This window comes from Lathyrus oleraceus, chromosome 4 (genome assembly GCF_024323335.1).
Source record: "Lathyrus oleraceus cultivar Zhongwan6 chromosome 4, CAAS_Psat_ZW6_1.0, whole genome shotgun sequence".
Lineage (NCBI taxonomy): Eukaryota > Viridiplantae > Streptophyta > Magnoliopsida > Fabales > Fabaceae > Lathyrus > Lathyrus oleraceus.
Window position 1 is genome coordinate 488,753,683 of NC_066582.1, and position 27,357 is coordinate 488,781,039.

Consider the following 27,357-nt stretch of genomic DNA (forward strand, 5'->3'; position numbering starts at 1 on the left):
ATACCTTTTCCAATGTCCCTCATACTCCTAACTCAGGCTCTCCTTCCAGTTTCCTCATTAATGATAATCTCAGCCCAAGCTCTCTTGTCCACAACTCTCCATCATCCTCTTTATCCATCAGTCCTACTCATCCTCTTGTGAATATTAATGATGATAGCTCTCCACATTATGACCAGCCTCCTATAAGACATTCTACTAGAGCCTCTAATCCTCCCTCATACCTTGTCGATTATCATTGTTTTTCTACTTCTGCAAATCCTTCTTCCTCTAAAATTACTTATCCTCTGTCTTCAGTTCTGTCTTACAGCAATTGCTCCCCAGATTTTCATCATTTTTGTTGCTCTATTTCCTCTAATCCTGAACCATCCAGTTTTCTACAGGCTAACAAATTTGAATGTTGGAAGCATGCTATGAATGTTGAATTGCAGGCTCTTGATGATAATCATACTTGGACATTAGTGGATCTTCCACCTGGTAAGGTACCAATTGGATGCAGATGGGTCTATAAGGTGAAATATAGGGCAGATGGATCCATAGAAAGATATAAAGCCAGGCTTGTGGCAAAGGGTTATACACAAATGAAGGGAGTAGACTACTTTGATACCTTTTCTCCTGTAGCTAAGATTACCACAGTTCGAGTTCTTTTGTCTATAGCTTCAATCAAAGGTTGGCACCTAGAGCAATTAGATGTTAATATTGCATTTTTGCATGGAGATTTACATGAAGAAGTGTATATGACATTACCTCCTGGCCTAGTTACTTCCAATTCCTCACATATCTGCAGACTTCACAAATCTTTATATGGTTTGAAGCAGGCTAGTAGGCAATGGTATGCTAAACTTTCTTCTTTTTTGATATCTCTTGGCTATTCACAATCTCAAGCTGATTGTTCTCTGTATGTTAAATCCACCTCCACCAGTTTCACAGCTTTACTAGTGTATGTGGATGACATAGTTTTAGCTGGTAATTCCCTTGATGAAATTAATTATGTTAAGTATCTTTTGGATCAACAGTTTAGCATCAAAGATTTAGGCAAGCTGAGATATTTTTTGAGCTTTGAGATTTCCAGGTCAACTAAAGGTATTTTCATGAACCAAAGGAAATACACCCTTCATCTGCTTGAAGACACAAGTTATTTGGCAGCCAAACCATCCTCTATACCATTTGACCCCAATCTGAAGTTGTCTGCTTCAGCTGGCCAACCTATTGTTGATCCATCATCTTACAGGAGACTCATTGGTCGACTAATTTACCTTACTAATAGCAGGCCTGATATATCTTATGTTGTACAACATTTGAGTCAGTATGTTGCAAAGCCTCTTGCCCTCATTACCAGGCTGCCACTAGAATCCTAAGATATCTCAAGTCTGCACCTGCTAAGGGAATTTTCTTTTCTGCTGCTAGTTCTCTCAAACTATATGGTTTTGCAGATTCAGATTGGGCCAGATGTCCAGAAACTCGAAAATCCATTACAGGTTTTTGTGTTATCTTTGGCTCCTCACTCATTTGCTGAAAATCTAAGAAACAAAACATTGTTTCTCGTTCTTCCACTGAAGCCGAATACAGAGCATTGGCCTCCTTATCTTGTGAACTGCAATGGCTTCAATTTCTTTTTCGTGATTTCCTCATTGAATTTTCTCAGGCTGCTTCTGTTTACTGTGATAGCAAATCAGCAGTGTATCTTGCTCACAATCCTACATTTTATGAAAGGAGTAAGCACATTGAGTTGGACTGTCATGTCATTAGAGAAAAGATTGTGTCCAAACTCATTCACTTGATGCCTATCTCTACTAAAGAACAATTAGCAGATGTGTTCACTAAGCCTTTACACTCTCCAATTTTTACTTCTCTTTTATCCAAGCTTGGTCTTTGTAGTATCCAAAATCCACCTTGAGGGGGGATATTAGAACTAACACTTTATATTGTACAGAGTTTCTACCTTAGCTTACACTACTACACCTTCTTGTATATATAAACCATATTGTAAATCATTATTAATCAATGAATGAAACAGTATTTTTCTTTCCTTCTTCTTCTTGAATGTAACTATCTTCTTCTTCTTCTTCTTGATACATACCTAATTATTTTAATCTCCCATTCATGATGAACATATGTTCCATTGATAATCTTCAATCTTGTCATATTATGCTCGGCCATTTTCCTGTCTATCTTAATTTTTTTCACCTTCAATATGTGCATAACCATGTGTAAACTCCGACATCAATTAAAAAATAAATTGAAGTCATCTTGTAAAGCATTGTATTTGACCTTGGAATTAAAAAATTTCACATGCTTTTATTTCTCTTTCCTTTTGGGACTTTTTTACCACATTGCCCCTTTTTTGAAATAATATTTCCAATACACCCCATTTAAAAATAATTTCTCTGAATGCCTCACTTTATTCCTTTGACTCGTCCATTCAAATGACGAGTTGTGAAGGATGAAATATGACGGTATTGACTCGCCCATTGATTGGACGAGTACTAACATGAATATTTTTCCATGCATGAACTCGGTCAATGGATGGTCGAGTGAATGAAGGTTATTTTTTTTGTTTTTTAAATTAATTTAATAAATCTAATGAATTAGTTTTATTTTTAAATACAATATTATGCCTCATTATTATAATTAATTATAAATACAATTATTAAATCAATTTTTTAATTTAATAAGACAAATTACATGAATAATATTAATAACTATATAATTCACTTTTTTAAAGTAAAATCAATCAATAACATGTAAAATCATACTATTGATAACTTGTTTAGTTGCACAATTTGACTCTTCTAAAATAGTGATCCAATTAAGAAAAAGAATTTTAGAAGATACAAGTTACATGTTCTCTCAAAACTACGTGGTTCAACAAACTCAATACCTCTATTTAAACTTTCAAATCTATCTTGTAAACAAAATATGGAAAAAAGAATTTAAAAATATATTTTCAGAGCCATGCAGCACTTTTGATTTTTGATGTTACATGTTTAAGTTATGCTTCAATTGCATATCATGTCATACTAGATAAAATATGCATAGGATAAAAATGTTTCACTTGGATTCTTGAATTTTCACCCTAGAAAGAATTTGAGTTATACGCTCATTCTAATCATCCTGAATTTTTCTTCCTTTCGATTCTTATATTCTCACCTTATAGAGAATTTGAACATGGATAAAAATAAATATTTGAACAAAAAAGTTTGTCTATCTCTTACTACTTTTGATAAGAAAATGCAACATATTATTGACACTTTTGTCCAAATTTTATGGAAAAGTTTTCTTTGTTTGGTTAGTATATTTGTTCTTATGTTCACGCTTGAGAAACCTTAAACATTCTCTTAAATGTTCAACTTTTGTGCTTTTATAAACAAGCTTTGAAATCTGCAAGTAATTCCATTGAACTGTAAATATGATGTACTTAAAAAAAACTATTTTAGAGAGATTTTGGAAATAAACTATTCTAGAGAAAAATGAAATTAGAGAAATGCTTCTTTGACACTCTATTTTACACTTACATATTATAAAATACCATGAATATATACTAATCATTTTTTAAATAATTTTTTGTATCACATTGAAATTCGTGCAACACTAGATTGATTGTATTCATACGGTGTCAATTTCATACGATGCAAAAATGGGTGTCAACGTAGCATTGCTCTTGAAATTAATATTAGAGAAAACAGGTATAACATCAGAACAAGTTAGGGAAGCTAACTTGTTGCTCAAGTCACCTTGATAGTTAATATAGTTACAGGTAGTTACTTGATAGTTAATATAGTTTGAGGTAGTTATTTAAGTTAGTTATGGTAGTTAAAATGTTTGTTAGTAGTTGAGATTGTATAGAGCAAACCTACCATAACTATGCTACATCCATGCTTCTACTATATATACATCATGTATGGTGTTATCTTGATCAATGAAGAAATAGTATCTCATTACATGGTATCTAGAGCTCTCTCTTGGAGAGATTGAAAGTTCTTCATTATTCCTTAAGCTTCCATTGAAACTTCACTATTCTTATTCTTTATTATTCCTTAAGTTTCCATTGAAACTTCAGTGTTCTTCTTCATTCTTCCCACGTTTCAATTGAAACTTGTATTTTCTTGATTTTTTTTCTTTGATTCATTCCGCTGCAATCCACACTCTCACTGCATTCATCTTAGTTTCTCATCTGTCAACAATGCCACCACAAATTCAACCATAAATTCAACCACAAAGTGATTTCATTTTCTATGTGCATCCAAGAGATGGTCCTAACTCAATTACAGTTGCATCCAAACTCGATGACAATAATTGTGCAGTTTGAAGCAGATCAATGTGCAGAGTTTTTGGAGCTAAAAACAAACTTCCAATCATTGATGGATCCATGGAAATTCCTGATTTAGATGATTTAAACTGAGCAATTTAGGAAAGATGCAACTATTTGGTACATTCTTGGCATTTAAATTTTGTATCTGATTCTATTACGCAAAATATCATTTTCCATGAAAACACCAATGATGTATAGAAGGATCTTAAAGAGAGATTTTCCAAAATTGATAGAGTTCTTATAGCTAATCTTCAGTTTCAATTGAACAACTTGAAACAAGGTTCAAAGTCTTCTCTTGAATATTTCATAGAGATGAAAGCAATTTGTGATGAAATTAGTGCATATCGACCTATTACATTTTGTATATGTCCTTACCTTTCCAAATGTGAGACTATGCAATAAATGAGACACTACATTCTTGAGGACCAAGTCATTCAATTTTTGACTGGATTGAATGACCAATTTTATGTGGTTGAATCTCAAGTATTGTTAATGGATTGCTTACCATCAATCAACAATCAACAAGGTATATTCATTAGTATCTCAGGAAGAAAGTAACTGCAACTCTACATTTGTTATTGATGACTTAATGTTTATGATGCCAAGAAGGGTTATGGTCGAGGTAAAGGCATGAATTATCTCTACACTTGTTATTGATAACTTCATTCTTACCAATGTTTATGATGTCGAGAAGGGTTATGGTCGAGGTAAAGGCATGAATTATGGCAAGAACAATTCTAGATATTACACTCATTGTCATAGATATGGTTATATAGTGAAATTTTGTTACTAAAAGCATGGTCGTCCTAATATCAACAAACCTTCTTCATCTGATAATTCATATAACACCATTACAATGATTCCCAACAACTTAATCCCACTTCACATCTCAATCAGCAAGAAACCAATGCTTCTGGTCTCACTCAAGAAAAGTGTGATCATCTTATGTGCAAGCTTCAACAAGCAAATTTGATTCCTTCAGTAGGACATGACATTCGTTCAAGAACCAACCAACTGAGCACCACCATTTTCTATAATTCTGATCATTCATCAGTTAAGCCTCATCAATCAGGTATCCTTTGTCTCGTTGTTTGTTTAATAAGTAACAAATCTAATGTGTGGCTTTTTGATAACACGTGTGACACACATGACACATTTGTATCTTGATATTTCTCATAATAAAAAAAATGTTTGTGATATATGTCATTTTCCCAAACAAAATAAATTGCCCTTCCAAACCAAATATGAATTGTTATAGTTTGACATTTTGGGGCCTCTTCCTACTCAATTTGTCCTTGGCCATAATTATTTTCCTACCATTCTTGATAATCATAGTAGATTCACTTGGATTATTTGTTTGAAATCCAAAGTTGAAGTTGTTAATCATGTCAAAACTTTGATCACAGTGATAGAAAACCAATATAACACAACACCTAAGATAGTCAGAACCGATAATGGCCCTGATTTCATCATACCTCAATTTTAAAATTCTAAGGGCATACCACACCAAAGGTCTTGTGTTGAAACTCCAGAATAAAATGGAAGCGTGGAGAGAAAGCATCAACATATACTTAACATTGGAAGATCTCTTGTTTACCAATCCAAACTTCCAAAACATGCAGTTTTTCTCATGAGTAGAATCACCTCACCATTACTCAAAAACGAATCACCCTACCATATTCTATATGACAAAATTCCTGATATTAATGATTTCAAAGTATTCGGTTGTTTTGTTTATGAAACTACCATTCAATCCCAGAGATCTAAACTAGACTCTAGAGGCAGCAAAGTTGTTTTCATGGGATATAAGACAAGTTTCAAAGGAAGTGTCCTCCTTGATCTTTACACCAAAGAAATATTTATTTCAAGACATTTATCATTTCATAAACATACAATTCCATATTCTACAAATAGTGAATCACCTACCTCAAATTGGCATGTTTACCCAAATCACAAACCAAACCAACCTCAACATCAATCTTCCATCAAACATGTAGCCGCAACAGATGTATTACCTATCACTAACACACCTTTACATATTCCCAACATACCATCACCATCACAACCTACTAACTTACATACACCCCTTATACTTGATAATTATATTGATACTCAAACACCTATCACTATCATACCTCCCAATTGCTTAGAAATTACTAGTCAAACCATTAATGTCCCTAAACAAGCCACAATATCCAAAAAGCCCCCATCTTATCTCAAAGACTACTTGTGCAGCTCATTCACTAATCAACCTCAACAATCATCATCAGGTACTGAATTTCCTATTTCCCATTATTTATCTTACTCTTCATTATTTCTCATATTTCATCATCTCATCATGTCCATCAACAATATCCATGAACCAAAGTCATATACTAAAGCTAGCAAATTTGAGTGTTAGAATCAAGCAAGGCAAGTTGAACTGTCAACTCTTAAAAGAACAGGCACCAGATAAATTATTGATGCCCCTCTAAACATCGAGCCAATTGGATGTTGGTGGATATACAAAATCAAATTTCATTTAGATGGATCAGTAGATAGATTAAAAGCTCGATTGGTTTCCAAAGGATATAACCAAATTAAGGGGATACATTATTTCGACAATTATTCTCCTATTGCTAAAATGACCATAGTCAGATCGATCATTGCATTGATAGCCATTAACAATTGCTTCATTCACCAATTGAATTTCAATAATGCATTTTTGCATGAAGACCTCCAAGAAGATGTATATATGACACTACCACAAGGAATCATATCATCAAAATCCAACCAAGTTTGCAAACTCATCAAGTCACTATATGATCTCAAGAAAGCAAGTCGAAAACGTTATGAGAAGCTCACATCTCTCATTGTTGCCCAATAATACAAATAAGCCAATTAAGATCACTCACTCTTTATCGAGAAAACAGATAACACAAATTACTACTCTTTTGGTATATGTATATGACATCATCATTGCAGACAATTCTATGACTCAATTTGATCATATCAAGAAATTTCTCCATCATACCTTTCAAGTCAAAAATATTGGTCAACTCAAATACTTTCTTGGTCTTGAATTTGCACATTCAAAATTATCAATCACTTTATTCCAAAGGAAATATTACATAGATCTCATATCTGACACAGGGTTACTTGGATCCAAACTGGTTTCAACACCTGTTGATCCTGCCATCAAAATCATGCATGACTCTAAGTGAGTTTCACTCGATTTAAATATTTAGGAAAAAGATGCATTGCTATCTTTGTAGTTTGATTGACATGTTGTTGACAAATTGGTGAGCTTTTTCGCCAAGCAACATTACCCCTTTTGTATTGATACATAGTTTGCTTTTCTAAAAGACTTTTCGATGGCAAATAAAAATAAATAAATATAAGATAAGATAAGTATTTTCTCATAAAAGAGATGCCTCAGACTAATATTTTAAAAATTGGACATTGGTTAACCCTTGTGATATATAGGGATAGGTCTAGAAGATATGGGATTTATGCATAAGTGTTGAGTATGACTCATACATGTTGACCCAAATATGTCTTAGGCTCAATTGTTTGTTGTGAGCATGCGATTGGAGGATGCGGAGGCGATAGCCTCCTCAGTACCCTCCTCAGTACCGTTCAAAGATATTATTGTAAATTGATTCATAGTATTTTATATATATATATATATATATATATATATATATATATATATATATATATATATATATATATATATATATATATTACTTGTAATAGTATAACCCTAATTATCATTGAAATACAAAGGAACATTAGTTGCTATATAGTCACGAAGGTAGGCATCATTAGTCGAACTGCGTTAATAAAGATCGATCGTATTTATTGTATTTTACTTTTGTTTCTCTTTAATCTTTTATGTTGGTTGTTATTATATCAATTGTTAGAACACCAACTAGTATAGAAAATTAAAGAGAAACGAAAGTAAAAGACAATAAACATGATCATTCAAATTTGATAAAAGTTGAAGAAGTGTGTCTTCTCGATTACGCAAAAGGTGTGAAGGGGTTCAAGTTACGGGATCCGGTTAAAAAGAAGATGGTAATTAAAAGAGATGATATTTTTATGAGGAATTATTGTTGAATCAGACAATTAGAACAGATGTGTCAGCATTTGAAGGAGAAACTTCCAGCAAACAGGTGTTTTAGGTGGATGTTGATACGCCACCAATGAACAATATGATGGTAGTGTCTGAACCACAAGAGGAACCAGACCTCGATACTAAAATTCACTACAGACCTAGAGTTTCAAGTGGAGTACATGTTTATATTCTTCTACGTGACAGAGAGCACCTTTAACCAAGCCACCAAAAAGATATGGATATAAAGATTTGACAATCTATGTACTTCTTATTAGCTCTGGAGAGTCTTCCACCTTTCGAGAGACTATAGATAGTCAGAAGAAAAAAAATATAAGTGGATGGGTGCAATGGTGAAGGAGATGGGGTCCTTGAAGAAAGTTAAGTGGGTGGGTGCAATAAGTGGATGACAAACTAGTTTGTAAATTGAAGATGTTTTTTTATGGTTTAAAGTAGTTTCTAAGACAACGGTACAAAAAATTTGATACATACATGCTTTAGATTGCCTACATAAGGTGTGAGAAGGATTGTTGTGATTATGTTATGGGTCTTAATGATAGTTCTTATATTTTCTTATTAATGTACATTGATGATATGTTGACTGATGTTAATCATGTATACTTGTAATTGAACTGAAAATTATGTCGCGAAATATGAAAGACTTAGGTATTGCTGAGAAGACTCTTGATATAGAAATGCACAAGAATAGAAATGCTAGAAAATTATGACTCTCTTAAAAAAAAAATTATATTGAAAAGGTGTTAGAGTACATGTGATAAAGTATTTGAATTTTCTTAAAGTATGATATGTGTTTGAGCATTGTAAAACAGAACAACATATAATTGAAACGTTTTATCTTTTTAAAAACTCAATTGACTTGACCAGTTTAAATTGGGGTTCTAAAATAAAAGAAAATGAATGATACAAACTTGAAAACAAAAAAGAATGAAGCTACATGCACTTAGCATTCTGCTCAAAGTTACTTGAAAAGTCTATTACTAACTACCAATAAAATGCATCATTAAGTTCTTTTCTTAGAAAGCAGGCAAACCAAAAGCAAAAGAATCAGAATGAGAATGTTGAAGACAGAAGAAAAGCTCAGAAAAATCCCGAATTCGGTTGTATGTTTCTTCACATTCTCAAGTACTTGTAATATAACATCTAACACTAATAACTTTGGTATCATATAATTTCATTTTCTGTATCTGTTGCATATTTGTTGCAGTTTCTATTCATTTCATTTTTGTCTTAAAAAATGGCTATTCCAAAAGTGAATGAAAAGTTGCTTGAAGACCTTGAAGTTATGGGATTTCCACATGCAAGAGCAACAAGAGCACTCTATCATTCTGGTTAGTTTATTCATTTCATGAAAAATTGAAATTAACTTGGATAATTACTTTAACAGATATATTTTTCTTTACTAGGAAATACCACCTTAGAAGATGCTATAACATGGATGATTGATCATGAAAATGACACTGATATTGATGAGTTTCCATTGGTAATAACAATTAATCACTTGTATAATATTTAAAACTTTGATTTGCATTAGTCTTTAATTGTTAACATTTTAACAGGTTGATATAGACATTGATATTGATGCTTCTCCATCATTTCCTATCACAGAAGAAATGAGAATGAAAGCTTATAGTTTAAGGTTTTGTGATCCTTGTCTCTACTATCATATCTTCTGTTTTTTCTTTCTAGTTTCTCTAATATTAATTTCAACTGTTGCAGGGAACAAGAGAGGAAGAGGAAAAGGAATGAAGAAACAATCATGGAAAGAGAAAGAGAAAAGGTAATTAGTTTTATGTAATCACAAAGATAGTTGAGAATATTGTGATTTTCATTGCTATGATTTCAGGAGAGGATTCAAGCCGGTAAGAAACTCCTTGAGGCGAAGCGAATCGCGGAAGAAAACGAAAGAAAACGGTATTGTAATGTTTACTAGTTGATTCTTTTCTGTTTATTTTAAGGAAACTAGTTACTCAAATTCCTCATGAATGTCTTTATCAGGAATTTAGCTTTGAGAAAAGCTGAAAAAGAAGAAGAACAAAGAGCTAGAAATAACATTCTCAAGAAACTAGATCAGGATAAGGTATAGAAGAAATTATTATCACTCTGAAAGAGCTTATGAAAATAGTTTATACATGTTCGTAAGTTATTGACTTTATTTTGGTAAGTTCTCTAGAATAGCTTATTTCCATAAGCTCTTTGAAGTATATGATATTTACAGTTAAATAGAAGGTCTAAACATGGATTACCCTTAGAAAGCCAAGAAAATGTGAGATCAACAGCAATTGTAATAAAGCATGACAAGGTATGATTACTAAGCATTGAATTCTTAATCTGTTGAGATTGTGTTATCTAACATTTAGATATCTCAACGAATTACTTGCAGGTTACAAGGCCTGTTTATACAACCACAAAAGTTGAACATTTGAGAGAATGTTTGAGGTCTCTCAAGCGTGAACACAAGGTTAAACACTACGCATAATTCATGTTTTCTTTTTTCGATTTTCAAAGGTTTGTTTTTATCGATATTCAAATTCTCTATATAGGGTGAGAATGCAAGAATCAGAAGGGCCTTTGAAACACTTCTAGTGTATGTTGGAAATGTTGTCAAGAATCCAAAGGAGGAAAAATTCAGGAAGATTAGACTGAGCAATCCATTATTCCAGGTGAGACATTTCCCTAAACATCATGTTTGTGTTTGTTTATATTGTTTAGAACAGTGACCAGTAGTAAAATAGAATACATTTTTGTCTAGTAAAACATAATATGCAATTGAAGCATCAAGATTCAAAAGGGTTATGTGGCCCTGAAAATAGGTTGGTTTTAGATTTTTTTTCCCACATTTTGTTTACAGGATAGAGTTGGAAGTTTAAATGGAGGTGTGGAGTTTCTTGAGCTATGTGGTTTTGAGACAACAGATGGCTTCTTGTATCTTCCTAGTGAAAAGGTTGACATTGAACTTCTAAGTTTAGCTGGTTTTGTCTTAAATTCTGCTATCACTAATCCTTTCTTTGGACTTTTGAGTACTTAACTCATTCATTTAGTTTGAAAGTGCACTATTGCACAAGGCAACAAGGGCATGTATAAAACCATGACTGTCTTTTCAATTTATCGACTATTAACCTTTATTGTTTTTTAAAGTTCTTTTTTACGGAAAAAGGAACTTAATTCATATCATTAATAAAAAAATTATTAAATATATGTTAAAATATCAAGAAAATTTTGAAAACTAGTAAGAGATGCTCTTGGGAAATCACTTTTGTCAAAACATGATGAACTTCATTAATTTGTCTCCTAACGAACTTAAAACGAGAGTTCGTAGAATAACTGACTAATAAGTGTTTGCATTTCTTGATGATCTCTTCAGGTCTACCACAAAATCCACACCATCCAAATTAAACTCATGCATTCATTTGATAGTGGCTAGAAAGCCTAAAACTTCCCCCCTATCCACCACATCGGTAATAGATTACACTCATTCCGTTCGAACAACCACAACCTTATTAAAAGTTGTAGTTGTAGAGAAAGATGCGTCTATATTGCATTTGAGACGCTCAGTTGAAGGTTTTTTCCAAGAATTGATCATAATTTTATTTTGGTTAGAACTTTTCGATTGGAAATGTTATGCATTTTTCCATCCCAAAAACAAATAAGAGGCGCGATCACAAATTATTTCTAGGTGGTTCAAAAAAATAATTATCTCTACCTTTCTAAATACTCCAAATAATGGTCAAAAACAAAAAAAAAATGTTATCACTTGCCACCTTTGTATAATAGGAAAACAAAAGAATGCTATCACTTGCCACCTTTTGTATAATAGGATACTTTTGGGGCAATAGAAGACAATATACTTATCATCTTCTAAGCGACATTGAACACATTGGACTTCTTTATCTATCAACCATTTTCTTGTAGGCACATAATTCATAAATAAACGCCAAAGAATTTTTTTTACCCAGAGGAGTTTTTAGTTTCCATATGAGCTACCGATTCTCGCGGAATTTATTATGAGTCGTACCAACAGCATCTTTTATGCAATAACAATAGACACTATGAATAAATACATGTCATTCTTTTCAAACTTCCACACTATTTTATCAACTTGAACAGTTTCAAATAAGAAAGTTTTAAGAACTTTTTCCACTTCTTCTACTCTAACAAGTGTATGGACCAAATTGGTATTCCAATGTTGTTCCCCATCATAAACCATCAAATCAAAGAGCTTTCAAATTATCTACAAACAAAATATTTGGCCAAAGATTTACTAACGAGAAACCATCATACAACCAATTGTGACCGACCTCAAATTGGAATAGAATCTCCCGATCCAATACTCCACCTATAAGCTCCTCGCACAACAAACTTAAAACTCCAAATACTACACCATACATAACTGGGGTTATGTCCAATATATTACCTCAAGGAAATCACAACTAAGAAAATATTTTGCTTTGAGAATAACTGAGTGAACAAATTACCTGGACTTGTCATAAACTTCTAAGCTTGTTTGCCAAGCATAGCATAGTTGAAGGCGCTTAATTTTTTTAACCCCAATACCTCCATCATTTTTATGCATAAACAATCGATCCCAAGACGACCAATGACTACCCTTAGCCTCACCCTTATTATACCCCCACCAAAAAGAGTTCATCATTTTCTCAATTTCGTCACTTAAGGACAATAGCAGTAAGAATATGCTCATAACATAAGAAGGAATAGATTAAAGAACATCTTTAATAAAAGTCTCCCTTCCAGGGTGAGAGAAAGACATTTACTACTCCATATCATCATTATACACATTCGTGATATATTAGGAAATTATTTAATTAGCAACATCTAAATTTTTAATAACTATAAAAAAATCTTATGTAGGGTCCCCTATTCTAGAAGAGTTAAATCGTGCAACTAAAAGTATAAGTATCTTCATAGCGTTACACCATTCGCCCTGGAAGCATCCAAGAGAAGTTTTTAAATTATGTAAAATTGGGAAATTTCAGTTCCACTAAAGTGTCAAGTGTTTAAAGTTAAACCATGGACAAATTCAAAAGGTAAACTACTTTGAAACCCATTAATATTTAAGTACAATTAAGAGATCTAGGATATTGAAGGATTATGCCAAATAAACTACAAAACTAACCTGATTCATGTCTAAAAAATAGGGGAAGCAAGACAAGATAAAGAAAATATTCAGTGACATGCTATTACATTTAGTTTTGAGATGCTAATCCATCTTCCCCCTTAGTCTTCAAGCAGCAGGTCCATCCACAGCTAACAACATCAATCCCAACACTAAGTGTCAGAGTTTTGACTCCAATGCTAAAAGTATCTTCTTTCTTGGCCCCTAGAACCAATAAACCATAATTACAATGTGTTTTTAACAAAATATAAAAAGTATCACCAAATCAGAAGTCATATTTTAACATCAAAAATTAGGACACCGTTCAGAGTCAATTTGTATTTTTTGTATGTATTGGTATATTTTTGAAATCCATGAAAGTGTATTAGATCAAAAAGTAGGCAAATGATAGAGATAGAGGTATATGGTGTCAAAATTTTGGTGTTCAAATAACACAACTCTTACCAAATGGATCACAGATCAAACCAAAGAGTATGTTTAGCTTATCTCAAAGCAAGGTAAATGCAATCATGACATGAAGATATCAACAATATAAATATATAAAACAGAAAATATAATCATATTTTGACCATCTTTTCACGTCATAAAATTATTATATAAAGCATGCTTACATCGTGACAGAGTGGTGAAGTATGATTGAATATCTATGTAGAAGTTGTTTTCACTGTTATTAATACATAGTTATTAAGTAGTACAAACTATCATATCATAATCACACAAAAAAACTTTTAAGAACATGGTATTATAGTCAAAAAAGAAAGAAAACAAAAGTCACATAACCCGTGGATCTTCAAAATATTACTGAATAAAATAGAACATAAAGTCCAGTACTAGATTGATGCATACCATTGGTATACCCATGGCCTTGAGGTCCTCGTCATTCATATGTTTGAGAGCTGCCATATCAACCTGAGAAAAAAAATACAGCTTTTACATAGAATATTAACTCATGAACAAATAAAAACCCAGTTAAGATAATGAACTTTTTTTAATGGAGAAGATAAGCAGACGTATGACATACTTCTTCAGCTTGAAAAGTTATGAGATACTTTTCGAGACCCATGGACAGCAAAAAATCATCCACTGTAGTATCAGCCTGTAAAATAGCAGACTAATATGCTTTTCATTTTCTTTTATTTAGTAAAGAAATTAATGTTATTAAGAAAATTGGAAAGAAATGGTTTTTGCTTATTATGAATATAATATATAAATTAGCAAAGTTCCATCTATTAAGGAGAACATAAGAATTTATAAAATAAATACACATAAAACTTAGAAATATATACTTGACCAAAAAACATGGAAATATATATAAGATTGAACATAATAAAATGACCTTCAACATGCACATTAAGAGCCTAGCACCTGTAACTACTACTATCTTGATGTTGATTTGAAGGACATTATTCATATCCACAAGTAAATGAACCAGATTTTTATTGTATACATCAGAACGAACGATGTTGTGTAGGTTGAATACTAGCCAAGTACTTGACTGCCTTACATTTTCTTCCACGATTCACGATATTTTCCAGCACAAACAATTCATGATTATACAAAACTATATTATTTGACATGGTTTTCATAGTAATTAATTCATCAATGTATTAGTTTTGACTTCTGAATTCACGACATTCTAGGAACAAGCACAATTCAGCTATTGTACTCAAATGAAGTTGGAAGGACTTATTTTGAGCTAAATGCTTCAATGTTGATTCATGTATAAATCCTCACTCCAAGTATATGCATACTTTGCACATTAGTAATTTTCGATATTTGTACTCCCTAACAAGAACGGGGCCTTGGCATAATGGTTGGAGTTGTTGCCATGCGATTAGAAGGACAAATACTACAATAATTTCACAAACCATCAGACCCTTCCTTGGACCCTGCATGCCAGGAGCTTATAACTTTTAAGTTATATCATCAGGTTGCACTTTATTTGTACTCCATAACCAGACTCATTGCACTATACTAGCTGACCATCAATATGCCCTCTTTTATTTGGTACAACATCAATATGCCCTTTTAAACAACCACTAATTGAGAAGAAATTTAACAGATTCTTTATGTTCAATTCTTAAATATAAAGATCCATGCATATCACAAAAGACATGGCCTGTTTAAGAGGGAATGTAACAGCACACATACATGTAAAGGAAAAAGGGACAATAGAACATGGCATGCACTATGAGTGACATCACAAACATCAAACAATAGATTTAAATGGACCACTTAAAAATGTTACAGCAATAATACCTTCCGTGCCTTTTTTGGAGCTGGGTTAGCTGGTCTTTTGACTGCAGGAGCCTCAGCACCAACACTTTTACTGCTCGGTTTAGCAATCACTTTTGACTTCGGTGGATCGGAGTTCTTAGGATGTGAATTCATTGTCCCTGATAGTCTTTCACGGAGATCTCGGATGTTTGGAGCAGAACTTTTTCCACTCTGAGTTGCAGGTTGAAGACCTTTCTTTTGAAGCTTATGACGAAGATCTTGACTAGTTACTTTGCGATCTTCACAAGCCATTAACAAACAGTCAAAACCCATAAAAAAGAACTATTGGCATCCAACAGTGGTAACTTATACTTGCATATGAGAATAACAGAATCAATCCATACTAGTGATCTGGGGTTGTTCATCATCATCATATAGATCATGTTCCCACTTGTCATCCTGCCTCGACCTGCCCAAAAATACAAGATATCATCATTTTTTTATTTCAATATGCATTCAAACATCCAAGATGAACTTGCTACATAAGAGGCATAAAGTGACCAAAGCTGTTACGAGTAACCAACCAATCAAGTAGAATATATACTAGACCCAACTGAAAAAGCAGTAATTCAACAGACGCGTGAACAACTAACAATTTCTTCATTCTGTGAGAATGCAGCCCCTCTGAAAAAGAAACCCTCCAATAATTTAAATTTACCGAATGACTTATTTTCTAAGGTGGCGTGTGAAGATGTCTAAGTGAAAAATAAACTGAATAAAAGAAAAAATGTTTCATGTGTCTGGAATGGTTATGACGGATGGAGAATTCAACAATGGAATTTGAAAGTTATCGGAAATGATACTTGCACTGTGGGAATACCCAGTACTGATATGAGAATGGCTCTCTCTACTCAGTCCCAAATTCCACTCCAAAGTAAACCTGTCTTTCCCTTGGCATGCCTTCCCTTATATGCACATTTTTCTCTCTGACTTTGCATGCCCACTCCCCTCTATCCTCTCCCATTATGCCCGTCCGTCTACACACATATTTAAGAAGCCTATCACATCAGTAGTAAAGAATGAACTAGTTCATGCAGCAAAAATGACTTAATAAGCATTTATTTAAGTTATTTATAGTGTAGTCAAGATCGAGTGCTGGGTTTTGAGATCTTACGTGCTGAAGTTGCTTTTAAGTGCTACACAATCTGAGAAAAAACTTTTTTTGTGCACTTTGTGGTCAAGATCGAGTGCTGGATCTTAAGATCTTGCGATCTTACGTGCTGAAGTTGCCTTTTATATGACTATCATGATATGATAATACATGATATCTTAGATTATTAGACTTGTTTATTAGATTTATGTTTTTTGAGCTACTTATTTAAAACAAAGTCTTTTGAACTTGTTAGATTATGGAATGATGGTTATGAGTTATTAATTAAATTGGTTGAATTTTGTGATTTATAGGTTATTTTGTTTATGTATTATAAACTTCATGTTTGTGCGTGTGTGTGTGTGTGTGTCAAATTACTATTTTGCCCTTCGGTAAGATCTTAAGTGCCATGCTACGATCCTAGTTTTACGATCTTTTACCAGCCGTCTGATCCTACTTAAGATCTTGTGCTTGACTACCTTACCTAAATGTGTCCCAAGTCCTTCTCTGTCATTATTTCTGTCCCACATCGAGTTTCAGCTTCTATATTTCACCCGGTCCATCCTCTATAGTTCCCCCAAACTTTTCTTCCCTCTCGCCTATACACACTAGTAACTCTCTAGTCTTGTAAATTGCTCGTCACTCCCTTCCACGTCAATAGTTACAAGTCACTTGTGTAAAACAGGCACTATACCTCAGAGAAACCTGCTAGGGAGTCATATGATAAATAATGATGCTTTTATGGTCAAACATTGGTTTTTAGTCCCTCTAACAACTGACATAACAGAACAGCAATTGGCTATACATGGGTGTTTCAGGTTAAGGAAACTTAGACAATTCTATCAATAAGTATAAAGTCTGTCTACTAGCTAAAGGGTTCCATCAGCAGCCAAGATTTAATAATACAGATACATTCTCTTCACAGGTAACAAACTTTAGACAACTCAGGTGATTCTCACCTTGGCCTCTCACAAATAGTAGGCCTACCCACCAGCTGGATGTGAACACTGAATAATGCACAGATACCACTCCCACTTCTTTCTCCAATCATTAGAATTTAGAAAAATATTCCCAAAAGATTAAATATCAACTAAACATGTTTTTGTTAATACAACAATGGCAATGAGGTTTAAACCCAAAGCACACACAAATTACTCAAGTCCATCACCCCTATCTCAATCCTAATAGCTTAACCAAGTTTAGAAATATTTACCTAAAATCAACATTTCTTTCTAGCCATTATATTTCTGAAACGGTAATAATATATCTTTAAATCAAAGGCTTACAAATACCCTACACAATCTAGATCTATATCCTAAGTGTTTTAATCAACAGAATCTCTATAACAGACATCACTAAAACTCCACAAAAATCTAACATTGCAAATATTAAACAAGTAAACCAACTATAACCAAAACAAAGGCATCAAAACACAAAATAATTATTAAACTAATAGCATGGACGAATGAGAACTGCAAAGTGCAAACCTTTTTCCGGTGACTTGGCGTTGCTGCCGAGTAGATACACTGATGTTTCCATCAAGACGTTCCTTGACAGACCTCCTCGCTCCACTTTCCACTCGATCAGCATACATCTTCAACAATTTAGTTAGTTTCCCAAATCAAGAGAAAATAGCCCCAAATCTATGAACCCTAATTTCAAATCAGAGTTGAGATGAAATATAAAGGGAAATGCACTATTAGCGGATGAAAAAGCTGATAGGGTCGCGGAAAATCAAAAACCCTAAAAACCCCAATTTTGTATTATTGATCGTCGACGAGAATGGTAGCGGAGAATAAATAAAAGCGCTTTTCTGAATCGGAGTTGCAGGGAAAAGCTATGAATCGAAGTGTAGATTTTTTGGAGTGAGGTTTTGTGCGGAGAGAGAGAGAGAAGGGAAATTATGTAAGGGTTACGGGGCACTACTATTGGTTTTGGCGCTTCACAAGAAGGAAACGTTGCAAACGACAGCGTTTCATGAAAATACATTTAGAAGGAAATTAATGGACTTGGTTTTTTTCCTGACAAAATTAATTTTACCGTTTTTATGCATGTGTTTTACTGTGTTAATTGGTAAAATATTTGGTTTTAATCAAAATTGTTAATGATTTTATTTCTAATTCTAATTTAAATATTTGGTTTTAAATTAGGAAATATGTACAGATATCATCAACAAATTATATATTTATATATTTAATTGTATCTATTATATAAAATGTATGTATATTATTTAAAAGAGAAAAAAGAATATGCGTTCATAATGTAAAATATTTTTACATGGTCAATTAATCACAGACGTGTATTCTATCAAACTATATGTTTAATTTTAAAATACTGATATGATATGGCAGAACATTATAATTCTATTAGATGATAGTGTAAAACTAATTTACACGGACAGTATATCTTTAATCTCTATTTAGAAATATATATTATTTAAAATTATTATATATTTTTTAATATAAACATTTGTTTTTTTTCATAATTCAATATTAAAAAAATTAAAAATTAATATTTTTAAGAGTTTAAAATAATATAATATTTTATAATAACCCATATATTTTATTAAAAATGCAAGTATGGCACATTTACAAAGGTTTGCTCTCTCTCGTGTGTATGAGTAGGGGCATATTTTTTATATTTTTTATATTAATATTTTAATTTTTCTTTAAAAAAAATCAGAATTTTGATCCCTCTAATAAATACTTTCTGTGATTTTTTTAATTATGTTCCGTGACGTTTGAAAAGTCTGACATGATTTAGAGTGTATGGTGTCACGTCATTAAAAAATATTTAAATTATATAAAAATTATGTTTTATTATTTTATTTTCTTAGCTTTTTTATTAATATTTTTAGTAATTAAATGTTTTTAATAATTTAAATTTATTTATTTTTAGAAAACTTATTTAGAAACTAAATATTACAAATTTTAAAATATAATATTTGGGCCTAAAGCCCACGTTCTTTCTAGAATCAGCTCAATACTTTTGATTAATCAAGCATGGTGTGAAAAAAGGTTTATAAACACTAATCTTTTTTATTGAATATTCGATATGAGACTTCAATTATTCTTCATTGCATGTCAAGCACCACTAACGCTATTATGTTGAGCCCAATCAGAATCAATTTTAAACAAGACTATTGCCCTTATAATTCGGCTAAAAAAATCAAGAAGGCAAAGGATAGTTACAATAATTCAATTCAAGGTGTGAAACCACCAAAGAAGACTGTGGTGCTTGAAATAAAGGAATTGAACACATATATTTCTGATTTATATGTTCCTGTTTGTTCATTCCCTATGATATTGTAAATTATTAACAATTAGTAATTTTGAGTGTGTTCTAAAATGACAAGAAAATATGCAAGTGAATATTAATTTTTAATTCAAAAATAGACAACACTTGTGAAGTGTTGCAGTGGGTTTGAATTCAGAAAGAAACAACACTGGTAAAGTGTTGCAGTAGGTTTGAATTCGGAAATAGGCAACACTTCGTAAAGTGTTGTCTAAGCATTTTCTGTATGACTCTCAAAATAGTGAAAAATCATCTATAAACTTTCCCATGGAACACTCTATCAAATCAAAAAAATATGACCATCATGCAACATTGGAAAGTTACTAGAGCATTACATAGTCCAAATGACATCCTTCTAAAGACAAATGTTCTATATGGACATGTAAATGCATGACCTTCAGAAGCTATTGCAATTTGATTGTAGCTCAAATAACCATCAAGAAAATAATCAAATTCTTTTATATGCAGTCTATCCAACATTTGATCAATGAAATGGGAATGGAAGTAGTCTTTGAAAGTGGCTTTGTTCAGCTTCCTATAGTTCATGCATAACCTCCAGCCAGTGCAATTATTGTGGGAATCAATTCATTCTTTTCATTTTCAATGACTGACATGCCACATTTCTTTGAAACAGACTGAATATCGCTTACCCACACACTATCCGAAATGGGGTAAATGATTCATGTATCAAACCACTAGATAATTTCCTTCTTTACCACGTCCTTCATGATGGGATTCAATCTTCTTTAGCTCTTAATATTCTCTTTAGTGTCTTCCAATAGTATTCCATGCATGCATATAGTAGGTTTAATTCCTTTGATGTTAGATATTTTCCAAGCAATATCTTTCTTATGCTTGTTCCGAAGTGCTAGAAGTTGACACCCCTGCTCATCAGATAAGTCAGTGGCAATGATCACAAGCAACTTTTGTCATGCCTTCAGGTATGTATATTTCATATGGGAAGGTAATTGATTGAGCTCTAGTTTAGGGGTACCTCTATGAAAGTAGAATTTTATTTAATTGCTTCAGCTGTAATCTCCAATGCTTCAGGGTGTTCTATCTTTCTTTCAATTTGGATTAATGCTCCACTAACAATTCCTTTATTCACCAATGGATCATTTTCTAACTTTCTCAATTCTTACTCTAAGTTGTCATTGTTCTTTATAAGTCTCTTGTGGATCATGGTTTCCCAACTAGAGATCAACGAGCAATAAAAAACATTCTCTTGTGTGTACTTTAATGCATTTAAAACTTTGAACACCACTACTGCCCGTTGACTCTCATAGTCATCTATCATCTTTCCACATCTATTAATGTTCTTCCCGTGGCAGTAAATGGTCTTCCTAACACAATGGGGGTCTCTTCATCAACACTAAAAATCCATAATGATAAAATCGGTTGGGAATACAAACTTATCAACTCTCACCAACACATATCCAATCTTTCCTTGGGGGTGGTTTACCCAGCAACTCTTATGCCTAATTTCTTGAAGATAGACAAAGACATGAGATTGATACTTGCTCCAAGATCACATAATGCCCTACCACAAAAGGAATCTCATATGTTGTAGGATATAGTAAACTTATAAAATCTTTCAACTTCGGAGGGAGTTTCCCTTGAACAAGTTAGCCTTTTTGTGAGACCATATTTCCTGAATTTGGAATAGTTTGGCATTTGTTGTATGACCTCAAACAATAATATATTGATGTGAAGTTTCTTCTGAATCTCCATGAATTTGCCAAATTATTGCTTTTCTTTAGTTTTTCTGATTCTTTGTGGAAAAGGTGGTGGTGGTATTTCTTGCAAAAATATGGGTGTTATAACGATGTTTGATATATCACTCGTCTGTTCCGCTGGAACAGGAATCATGCCAAAAGTGTTCACATTGGATTGTTCATTTTGAACACTTTCCTTCATAGGTTCCTCCAAGGGTTTTGTTGTAGTAGGCTATAAATCTCCCGCTTCTGATGTCTATAGTGTATTCAAATTTTCCCTCGGTTGATCTTCCCTTGCTTGTGTCGGTCCTTCACATTATTTCCCACTTCTCACCTTGATAACCTTATATGTTTCAATACTTTTAGTACCAAAGGTGGGTGTTAGAGTTTCAGTAGAGCGTGTATGTGCTCAAAAAGTTCTAGAACTGAGTGCAGAAGCAATCTGCCCTACTTGGTTCTCCAAAATTTTAATGCTTACTCCATAAGTTTAAAACTAGTTCTTCATCTCTTGTATGAAAAACTTTTTAAAGATATTTTCCAATTAGTTACTCCCTTAATTGTCATAGCAAGTCCGGGTGCATAAAAACTAGGCGAAATTTGAGGTGCTTGAGGCTTTAGTTTGTTTTTTGTGTTGCTGAATGAGAAGTTCATATAATTATGCCACCCAGAATTATAAGTTTTGTTGTAGGGGTTGTTGTACTTGTTGGTGCCCACATAGTTAATAGAAATTGGATTAGTTGAACATTCTTCAAATAAACGAGCTCCCCCACATTAAACACATGCAACTTTAGATATGTCAATTACAACTTTGATATGTTTGACTAATGGCACGTCAATACTCGTCATCATGTTCATTATTTGGTGAATCTATGCCACTTGAGAAGCAAGGTTTGCGGTCTCATTGACTTCTTGGACACCAAAAGACTTCTTTTGAGTGGAAACAACATCAACTCTTGTAATTGGCTAGTGGTAGGTGTTAGCAGTAATGATTTCAATCAATTTGTAACTTTATTCATATGATTTAGATAACAAAACTCCACTAGAGGATGTATCTAACATGTTTCTTGAGGATGATATCAATCTATTGTAGAATGTTTCCAATTGAATGCAGATTAGTATTCCATGGTGAGGACATTTCCTTAATAACTCATTGAATCTTTCTCAAACATTAAATAAAGACTCATCATCTCATTGTTTAAATGAAGTAATATCATTTCTTATTTTGGCATTCTTGATAGAAGGAAAGTACTTAACTAAATAATTTTTAGCTAAAACATTTCATGTGGCTATGGAATTGGGCTCTAAAGAGTTCAACCAACTTTTGGCCCTATCCTTTAGAGAGTATGGAAAAAGTCTAATTTTGAAAGCATCATCAGTAACTTCAGGTATTTTGAAGTTACTAGTTACTTCGAATAATTGCCTCAAGTGCAAATGTGGATATTTGGTATTATAATCCTTGTATTCATGTCATTGGGATCAAACATAACACAATTCCTTTTTATTTCTTGCTCTATCACCGGCAATGCCAATAATGTCATATTCTACCATGACTCCTTCCTTATCTAGTGCCACTTCTTTAAAATTTAGTTCAAATGACTTTTCAAAGTATCTTTCAAAATAAAATAAAAAACAAGGGCATTTAGAGGACTTCCTAGTAAATGACAAATAATTTGAAATCTCCTTAATAATCTAAGTGATTCCTTGGCTTACGAACTCTTCTTTATACTAGAGTCATTAATATGCACCTGCAACACACATAAATCTATCGTTTCACCATGAGATAGAAAGCGTCAAAATTCTAATGCCCTATTCACAAAAAAGAAATACAAAAATCAAAATTTTATTAACACACGGTGTCTAAAATTTATTGGGTGAAAACTATATAACGCACAAGCTTACACGAGTCAACAAAATGAAAAAAAGTAAGAATATCGTTCCCACCATCAAATTCAATTTATTAATATGATAATAATTAATAATAATAACAATAGTAAATATAATTTATAATTTAAAAATTTAAAAATCAATCTAAATTAAATTATATTAAATTGAATCAAATTGAATTTATTTATTTTATTAATTTCACAAATAATTTTACAGTGTTAAAGAATTATGGAAATTTGCCATTCGGGATACACGTTGAAGAAATTGCAGTGATCAACTGAGTCGAAATGTTTGGTGCAAAAGCTTTGATTTTGTTGACAAGGAAATGGAAATTGAAACCACCAAACACTGTTTTGAGCTTTTCTTCCTCTTCACAACACGTGAAGTTCAAAGCTCCTATGGATATGGCTGCTATAGATGGCGAACTTAGGGTTTTTCTTGTTGCGGGTGAAGTTTCCGGTGATTCCATCGCTTCTCGTCTCATGGCTTCCCTTAAGCTTCTTTCTCCTTTCCCTGTTCGATTTTCTGGCATTGGAGGGTAAACTTTTTTTCTCCCATTCATAAAACTTTGAAGATTGTTGAGAAATTGTATTCATTGATGTAATTTGAATGTTTAATCTATTTCAGCTCTAAGATGAGAAGTGAAGGATTGCAATCTTTGTTTCCCATTGAAGATATCTCAGTAATGGGAATTTGGGAACTATTGCCACATTTGTATACATTCAAAGTGAGTTCTGAATGAAACACCAACACCTCTGAAAAAATGTGTATTTATTTGTGTCACTGACACTTCTGATTATGTTTAATTTATTAGTGTTTTGAAATTATTGTCAGTGTCGGTGTCGCTCTGTCAATATCTGTGTGTATCTTTGCTTCATAGAATATGATAACTACATTGTTAAGAATAAGAAATATAACTAATTGTTTTTTGTTTTTGAATTATGGGGTGTTTGAGTGATTACTTACCGGCTTAATTTAGTCATGTAAATAAGAGTTTAATTAATAAGTTGTTTTCCAAAATCCACAAACTGAAGGGATAAACTGCATTAACTTGTTTTGTGTATGGTTTCTTCGATAGACTATCAAAATTAGCTGAAAATTGTTTATGTATATATCATAAGTTATTTATATAAGAGAATATTAAGAAAAATATTGAGATTAACGATCTGGATAGAAGTATGGTTTTGAATAGAACATTATAGCAAAAGTTGATCCATGTAGCCGACCCCACTTAATAAGATAAGACTTGATTGTTGTCATTGTTGTATTTCTATAAGCTCTTCCAAACACTTATACAAGTGTTTATATCTTAAAATGAACCAAATAAGCTTTTCCAAACAGCTACTTGATTGCTACTATAGCTTACTCCCTCCGGTCACAATTATAAGCAAAAATAACTACTTTCACATTAATTCAGAAAATTAGTTAACTGTAATTAATTTTCTTGATTTCATGTAAAATCAAAGGAAATTTTACTATAATATTCTTAATTGTATTTGATGAATCAACTACCAATTTTAAATGCTTTTGAATTAAATCAAGGGTATACTAGTAATATAAGCATTAATTAGCTTTAAAATTAGTGGCTTTTGCTTATAATAGTGATCAGAATTTTTTGCTTTTAATAGTGACAAGAGGGAGCAAGTGTTCGGGGATCTTTTCCCTTGTTTTGAATCTTTTTTAAAGCTTGTGTGTAACTGTACGTAACACATGTGTATTCTGTGTTTTTTATTTTTCAGGAGAGACTTAATGAAGCTGTAAAAGCAGCTTCTCTATTTGAGCCTCATGTTGTATTAACAGTTGATTCTAAGGGCTTTTCTTTTCGGTTCTTGAAGCAGCTAAGAGGTACAGTACAGCTACTAAATTAATGTACCTAAGTTGATGGATGATCTGTTGTGGATTTGCTATTTAGAGGTATGTTGTATGCAAATGGGGGAATGCATTTTGCAGCTAGACAAAGTCAGCAAAAGTTACATTCGCCGGCACATTTTCACTATGTAGCACCGTCGTTCTGGGCATGGAAAGGAGGGGAAGAAAGGCTCGGAGGACTGGCGGAATTTGTGGATCATCTGCTGTGCATACTTCCAAATGAGGATAAAGTTTGTAGATTGAATGGATTATCTGCCACCTTTGTTGGGCATCCTGTTTTGGAAGACATTATGGAGTTGAATTTGGTACGAGCTTTGTAGTTTCTTAGGACCTTTATGTCTGACGTCTGTTTGTATTCCTCTTTCTTCGTTAGCAATTTTTTTTTGTTTAATTTCCTCGTTTAGTTAAGGTTATGTTTGAGTTTTGTCAGTAACTATTGGATAATTTTTCAGATGAACAGTCCCTCAATTAATGAATGTAAGGCTGAAGGAAATGGCAAAGACTTTCGAAGAAAACATGAAGTTCCACCAGGTACTTCTAAATTGTAATCAAACACAGCTCCACAAGCTTGATAGTTTGCTTTATCATCTTATCGACTTTAACTTTAAAAGGAGCCACTGTTATTAGCTTGCTTCCTGGAAGCAGAGTACAAGAAGTCAGTCGGATGCTTCCCATCTTCGCAAACACAATGGAACTACTGAAAGACAATGTTCCACAGTTGATGACAATCATTCATGTTGCACCTAATGAACATGTGGAAAACTTCATTGCTGGTGCTGTTCATAGATGGCCTGTCCCTGTTGTATTGATTCCTGGTGGGACAACACATATGAGATATGATGCTTTTAGTGTATGCCCCATTGTCTCACTAAACTTCCATTTGCATAACAAATTCTTTTCAGCTTCTTATGTCAATACTTGTTGCAGTAGTAGAAAATTGATTTAATACTCATGATATCTGCTTCGTACCATGACCAGACTCTAGCTTTATCAACTTCTAGTGGGCGCTTAATTGAATACATGAATCTAAACTTTAATAATATCAAAACAATTGCTAATATCTTAGTTTAATCTTTATTTTATGTTGATCTTACTCAAATCAATAGATGTCTATACCACATTATTGTAAATCGGCGGGCATGTTAGGTTAGGTAGGACCAAAGTACCTTGTTTTTCTTCCATTGGAGTTACATTAGACACAATAAACCAACAACGTCGTAGGTATTTTTATGTTGATCTTTACTCAAATCAATAGATGTCTATACCATATTATTTTAAATCGGAGGGCATGTTAGGTTAGGTAGGACCAAAGTACCTTGTTTTTCTTCCACGAGGTTACGTTAGATACAATAAACCAACAATTAGGTATATCTGTGTTTATTTTGACTGAAGCTTCCATTATTGCTGATTAGAACTGTTTAAATTCTTACATATCTTACATGAAGGTTGCATTTTGTGGCTAGTTAATTTGAATCAGCATCGCAGGCTAGTAAAGTTGCATTGTGCACATCCGGGACAGTTGCTGTGGAGCTGCAGCTTGCACGTTTACCTTGTGTTGTGGCATACCGTGCCCATATTTTGACTGAATGGTTTATTAGGTACAAAGCCAAGATACAGTACATGTCACTTCCCAATATTCTTTTGAATTCAGCCATTATTCCTGAAGCACTC

At 32.9% G+C, this 27,357-nt stretch overlaps 3 protein-coding genes and 1 non-coding gene across 11 annotated transcripts in view; 3 read left to right on the top strand and 1 right to left on the bottom strand.

The window, feature by feature from the left end:
* The first annotated feature begins 9,297 nt into the window (after positions 1-9,297).
* On the top strand, positions 9,298-11,560 carry LOC127076518 (uncharacterized). Of its 2 annotated transcripts, XM_051018186.1 has the most exons (11): positions 9,298-9,526; positions 9,631-9,754; positions 9,830-9,906; positions 9,983-10,062; positions 10,143-10,203; positions 10,270-10,337; positions 10,422-10,503; positions 10,642-10,725; positions 10,807-10,884; positions 10,967-11,086; positions 11,275-11,560. In XM_051018186.1, the coding sequence occupies exons 2-11, from the start codon at positions 9,661-9,663 to the stop codon at positions 11,449-11,451; spliced, it is 921 nt and encodes a 306-aa protein (XP_050874143.1). In that variant the 5' UTR covers positions 9,298-9,526; positions 9,631-9,660; the 3' UTR covers positions 11,452-11,560. The 2 variants fall into 2 exon arrangements, with proteins under 2 accessions (XP_050874143.1, XP_050874142.1); XM_051018185.1 differs by lacking the exon at positions 9,298-9,526 and having other exon boundaries at positions 9,534-9,754.
* Positions 11,561-13,457: 1,897 nt separating this feature from the next.
* Positions 13,458-18,881, bottom strand: LOC127076519 (uncharacterized). Of its 2 annotated transcripts, none has more exons than XM_051018188.1 (6): positions 18,412-18,881; positions 16,179-16,243; positions 15,817-16,073; positions 14,579-14,653; positions 14,404-14,466; positions 13,458-13,761 (listed from the first exon to the last, which is right to left on the bottom strand). In XM_051018188.1, the coding sequence occupies exons 1-6, from the start codon at positions 18,516-18,518 to the stop codon at positions 13,717-13,719; spliced, it is 612 nt and encodes a 203-aa protein (XP_050874145.1). In that variant the 5' UTR covers positions 18,519-18,881; the 3' UTR covers positions 13,458-13,716. The 2 variants fall into 2 exon arrangements, with proteins under 2 accessions (XP_050874145.1, XP_050874144.1); XM_051018187.1 differs by having other exon boundaries at positions 14,579-14,668.
* Positions 18,882-23,050: 4,169 nt separating this feature from the next.
* On the top strand, positions 23,051-23,157 carry LOC127077989 (small nucleolar RNA R71). The gene has a single exon (XR_007787745.1). It is a non-coding gene; the product is annotated as a small nucleolar RNA R71 (small nucleolar RNA).
* An 875-nt stretch (positions 23,158-24,032) lies between these two features.
* LOC127076520 (probable lipid-A-disaccharide synthase, mitochondrial) overlaps positions 24,033-27,357 on the top strand; it is a 131,097-nt gene continuing 127,772 nt past the window's right edge. For 4 of the 6 annotated variants that reach the window (XR_007786832.1, XM_051018190.1, XM_051018193.1 and 1 more), the window contains exons 1-7: positions 24,033-24,355; positions 24,445-24,544; positions 25,557-25,662; positions 25,768-25,991; positions 26,139-26,217; positions 26,298-26,536; positions 27,172-27,357. The exon at positions 27,172-27,357 is cut by the window's right edge and continues 41 nt beyond it. Coding sequence is in view for 5 of the 6 variants with exons in the window: in XM_051018190.1 (XP_050874147.1) it covers positions 24,105-24,355; positions 24,445-24,544; positions 25,557-25,662; positions 25,768-25,991; positions 26,139-26,217; positions 26,298-26,536; positions 27,172-27,357 (1,185 nt within the window). In the remaining variant the exon portion in view is untranslated. The remainder of the gene's footprint in view (positions 24,356-24,444; positions 24,545-25,556; positions 25,663-25,767; positions 25,992-26,138; positions 26,218-26,297; positions 26,537-27,171) is intronic. The other 2 variants (XM_051018192.1, XM_051018191.1) reach the window with 1 other exon arrangement.

Bases quoted from the DNA above. Each gene is read 5' to 3' on its own strand.
- LOC127076519 (XM_051018187.1), bottom strand. From the start codon at position 18,518: ATGTATGCTGATCGAGTGGAAAGTGGAGCGAGGAGGTCTGTCAAGGAA. The intron at 16,244-18,411 runs GTTTGCACTTTG...ATTTTTGGGCAG, and splicing joins CGCCAAGTCACCGGAAAAAG to GTCGAGGCAGGATGACAAGT. The intron at 13,762-14,403 runs GTATGCATCAAT...TATTGGTTCTAG, and splicing joins AGGCCATGGGTATACCAATG to GGGCCAAGAAAGAAGATACT.
- LOC127076518 (XM_051018186.1), top strand. From the start codon at position 9,661: ATGGCTATTCCAAAAGTGAATGAAAAGTTGCTTGAAGACCTTGAAGTT. The intron at 9,907-9,982 runs GTAATAACAATT...ACATTTTAACAG, and splicing joins ATATTGATGAGTTTCCATTG to GTTGATATAGACATTGATAT. The intron at 10,063-10,142 runs GTTTTGTGATCC...CAACTGTTGCAG, and splicing joins ATGAAAGCTTATAGTTTAAG to GGAACAAGAGAGGAAGAGGA.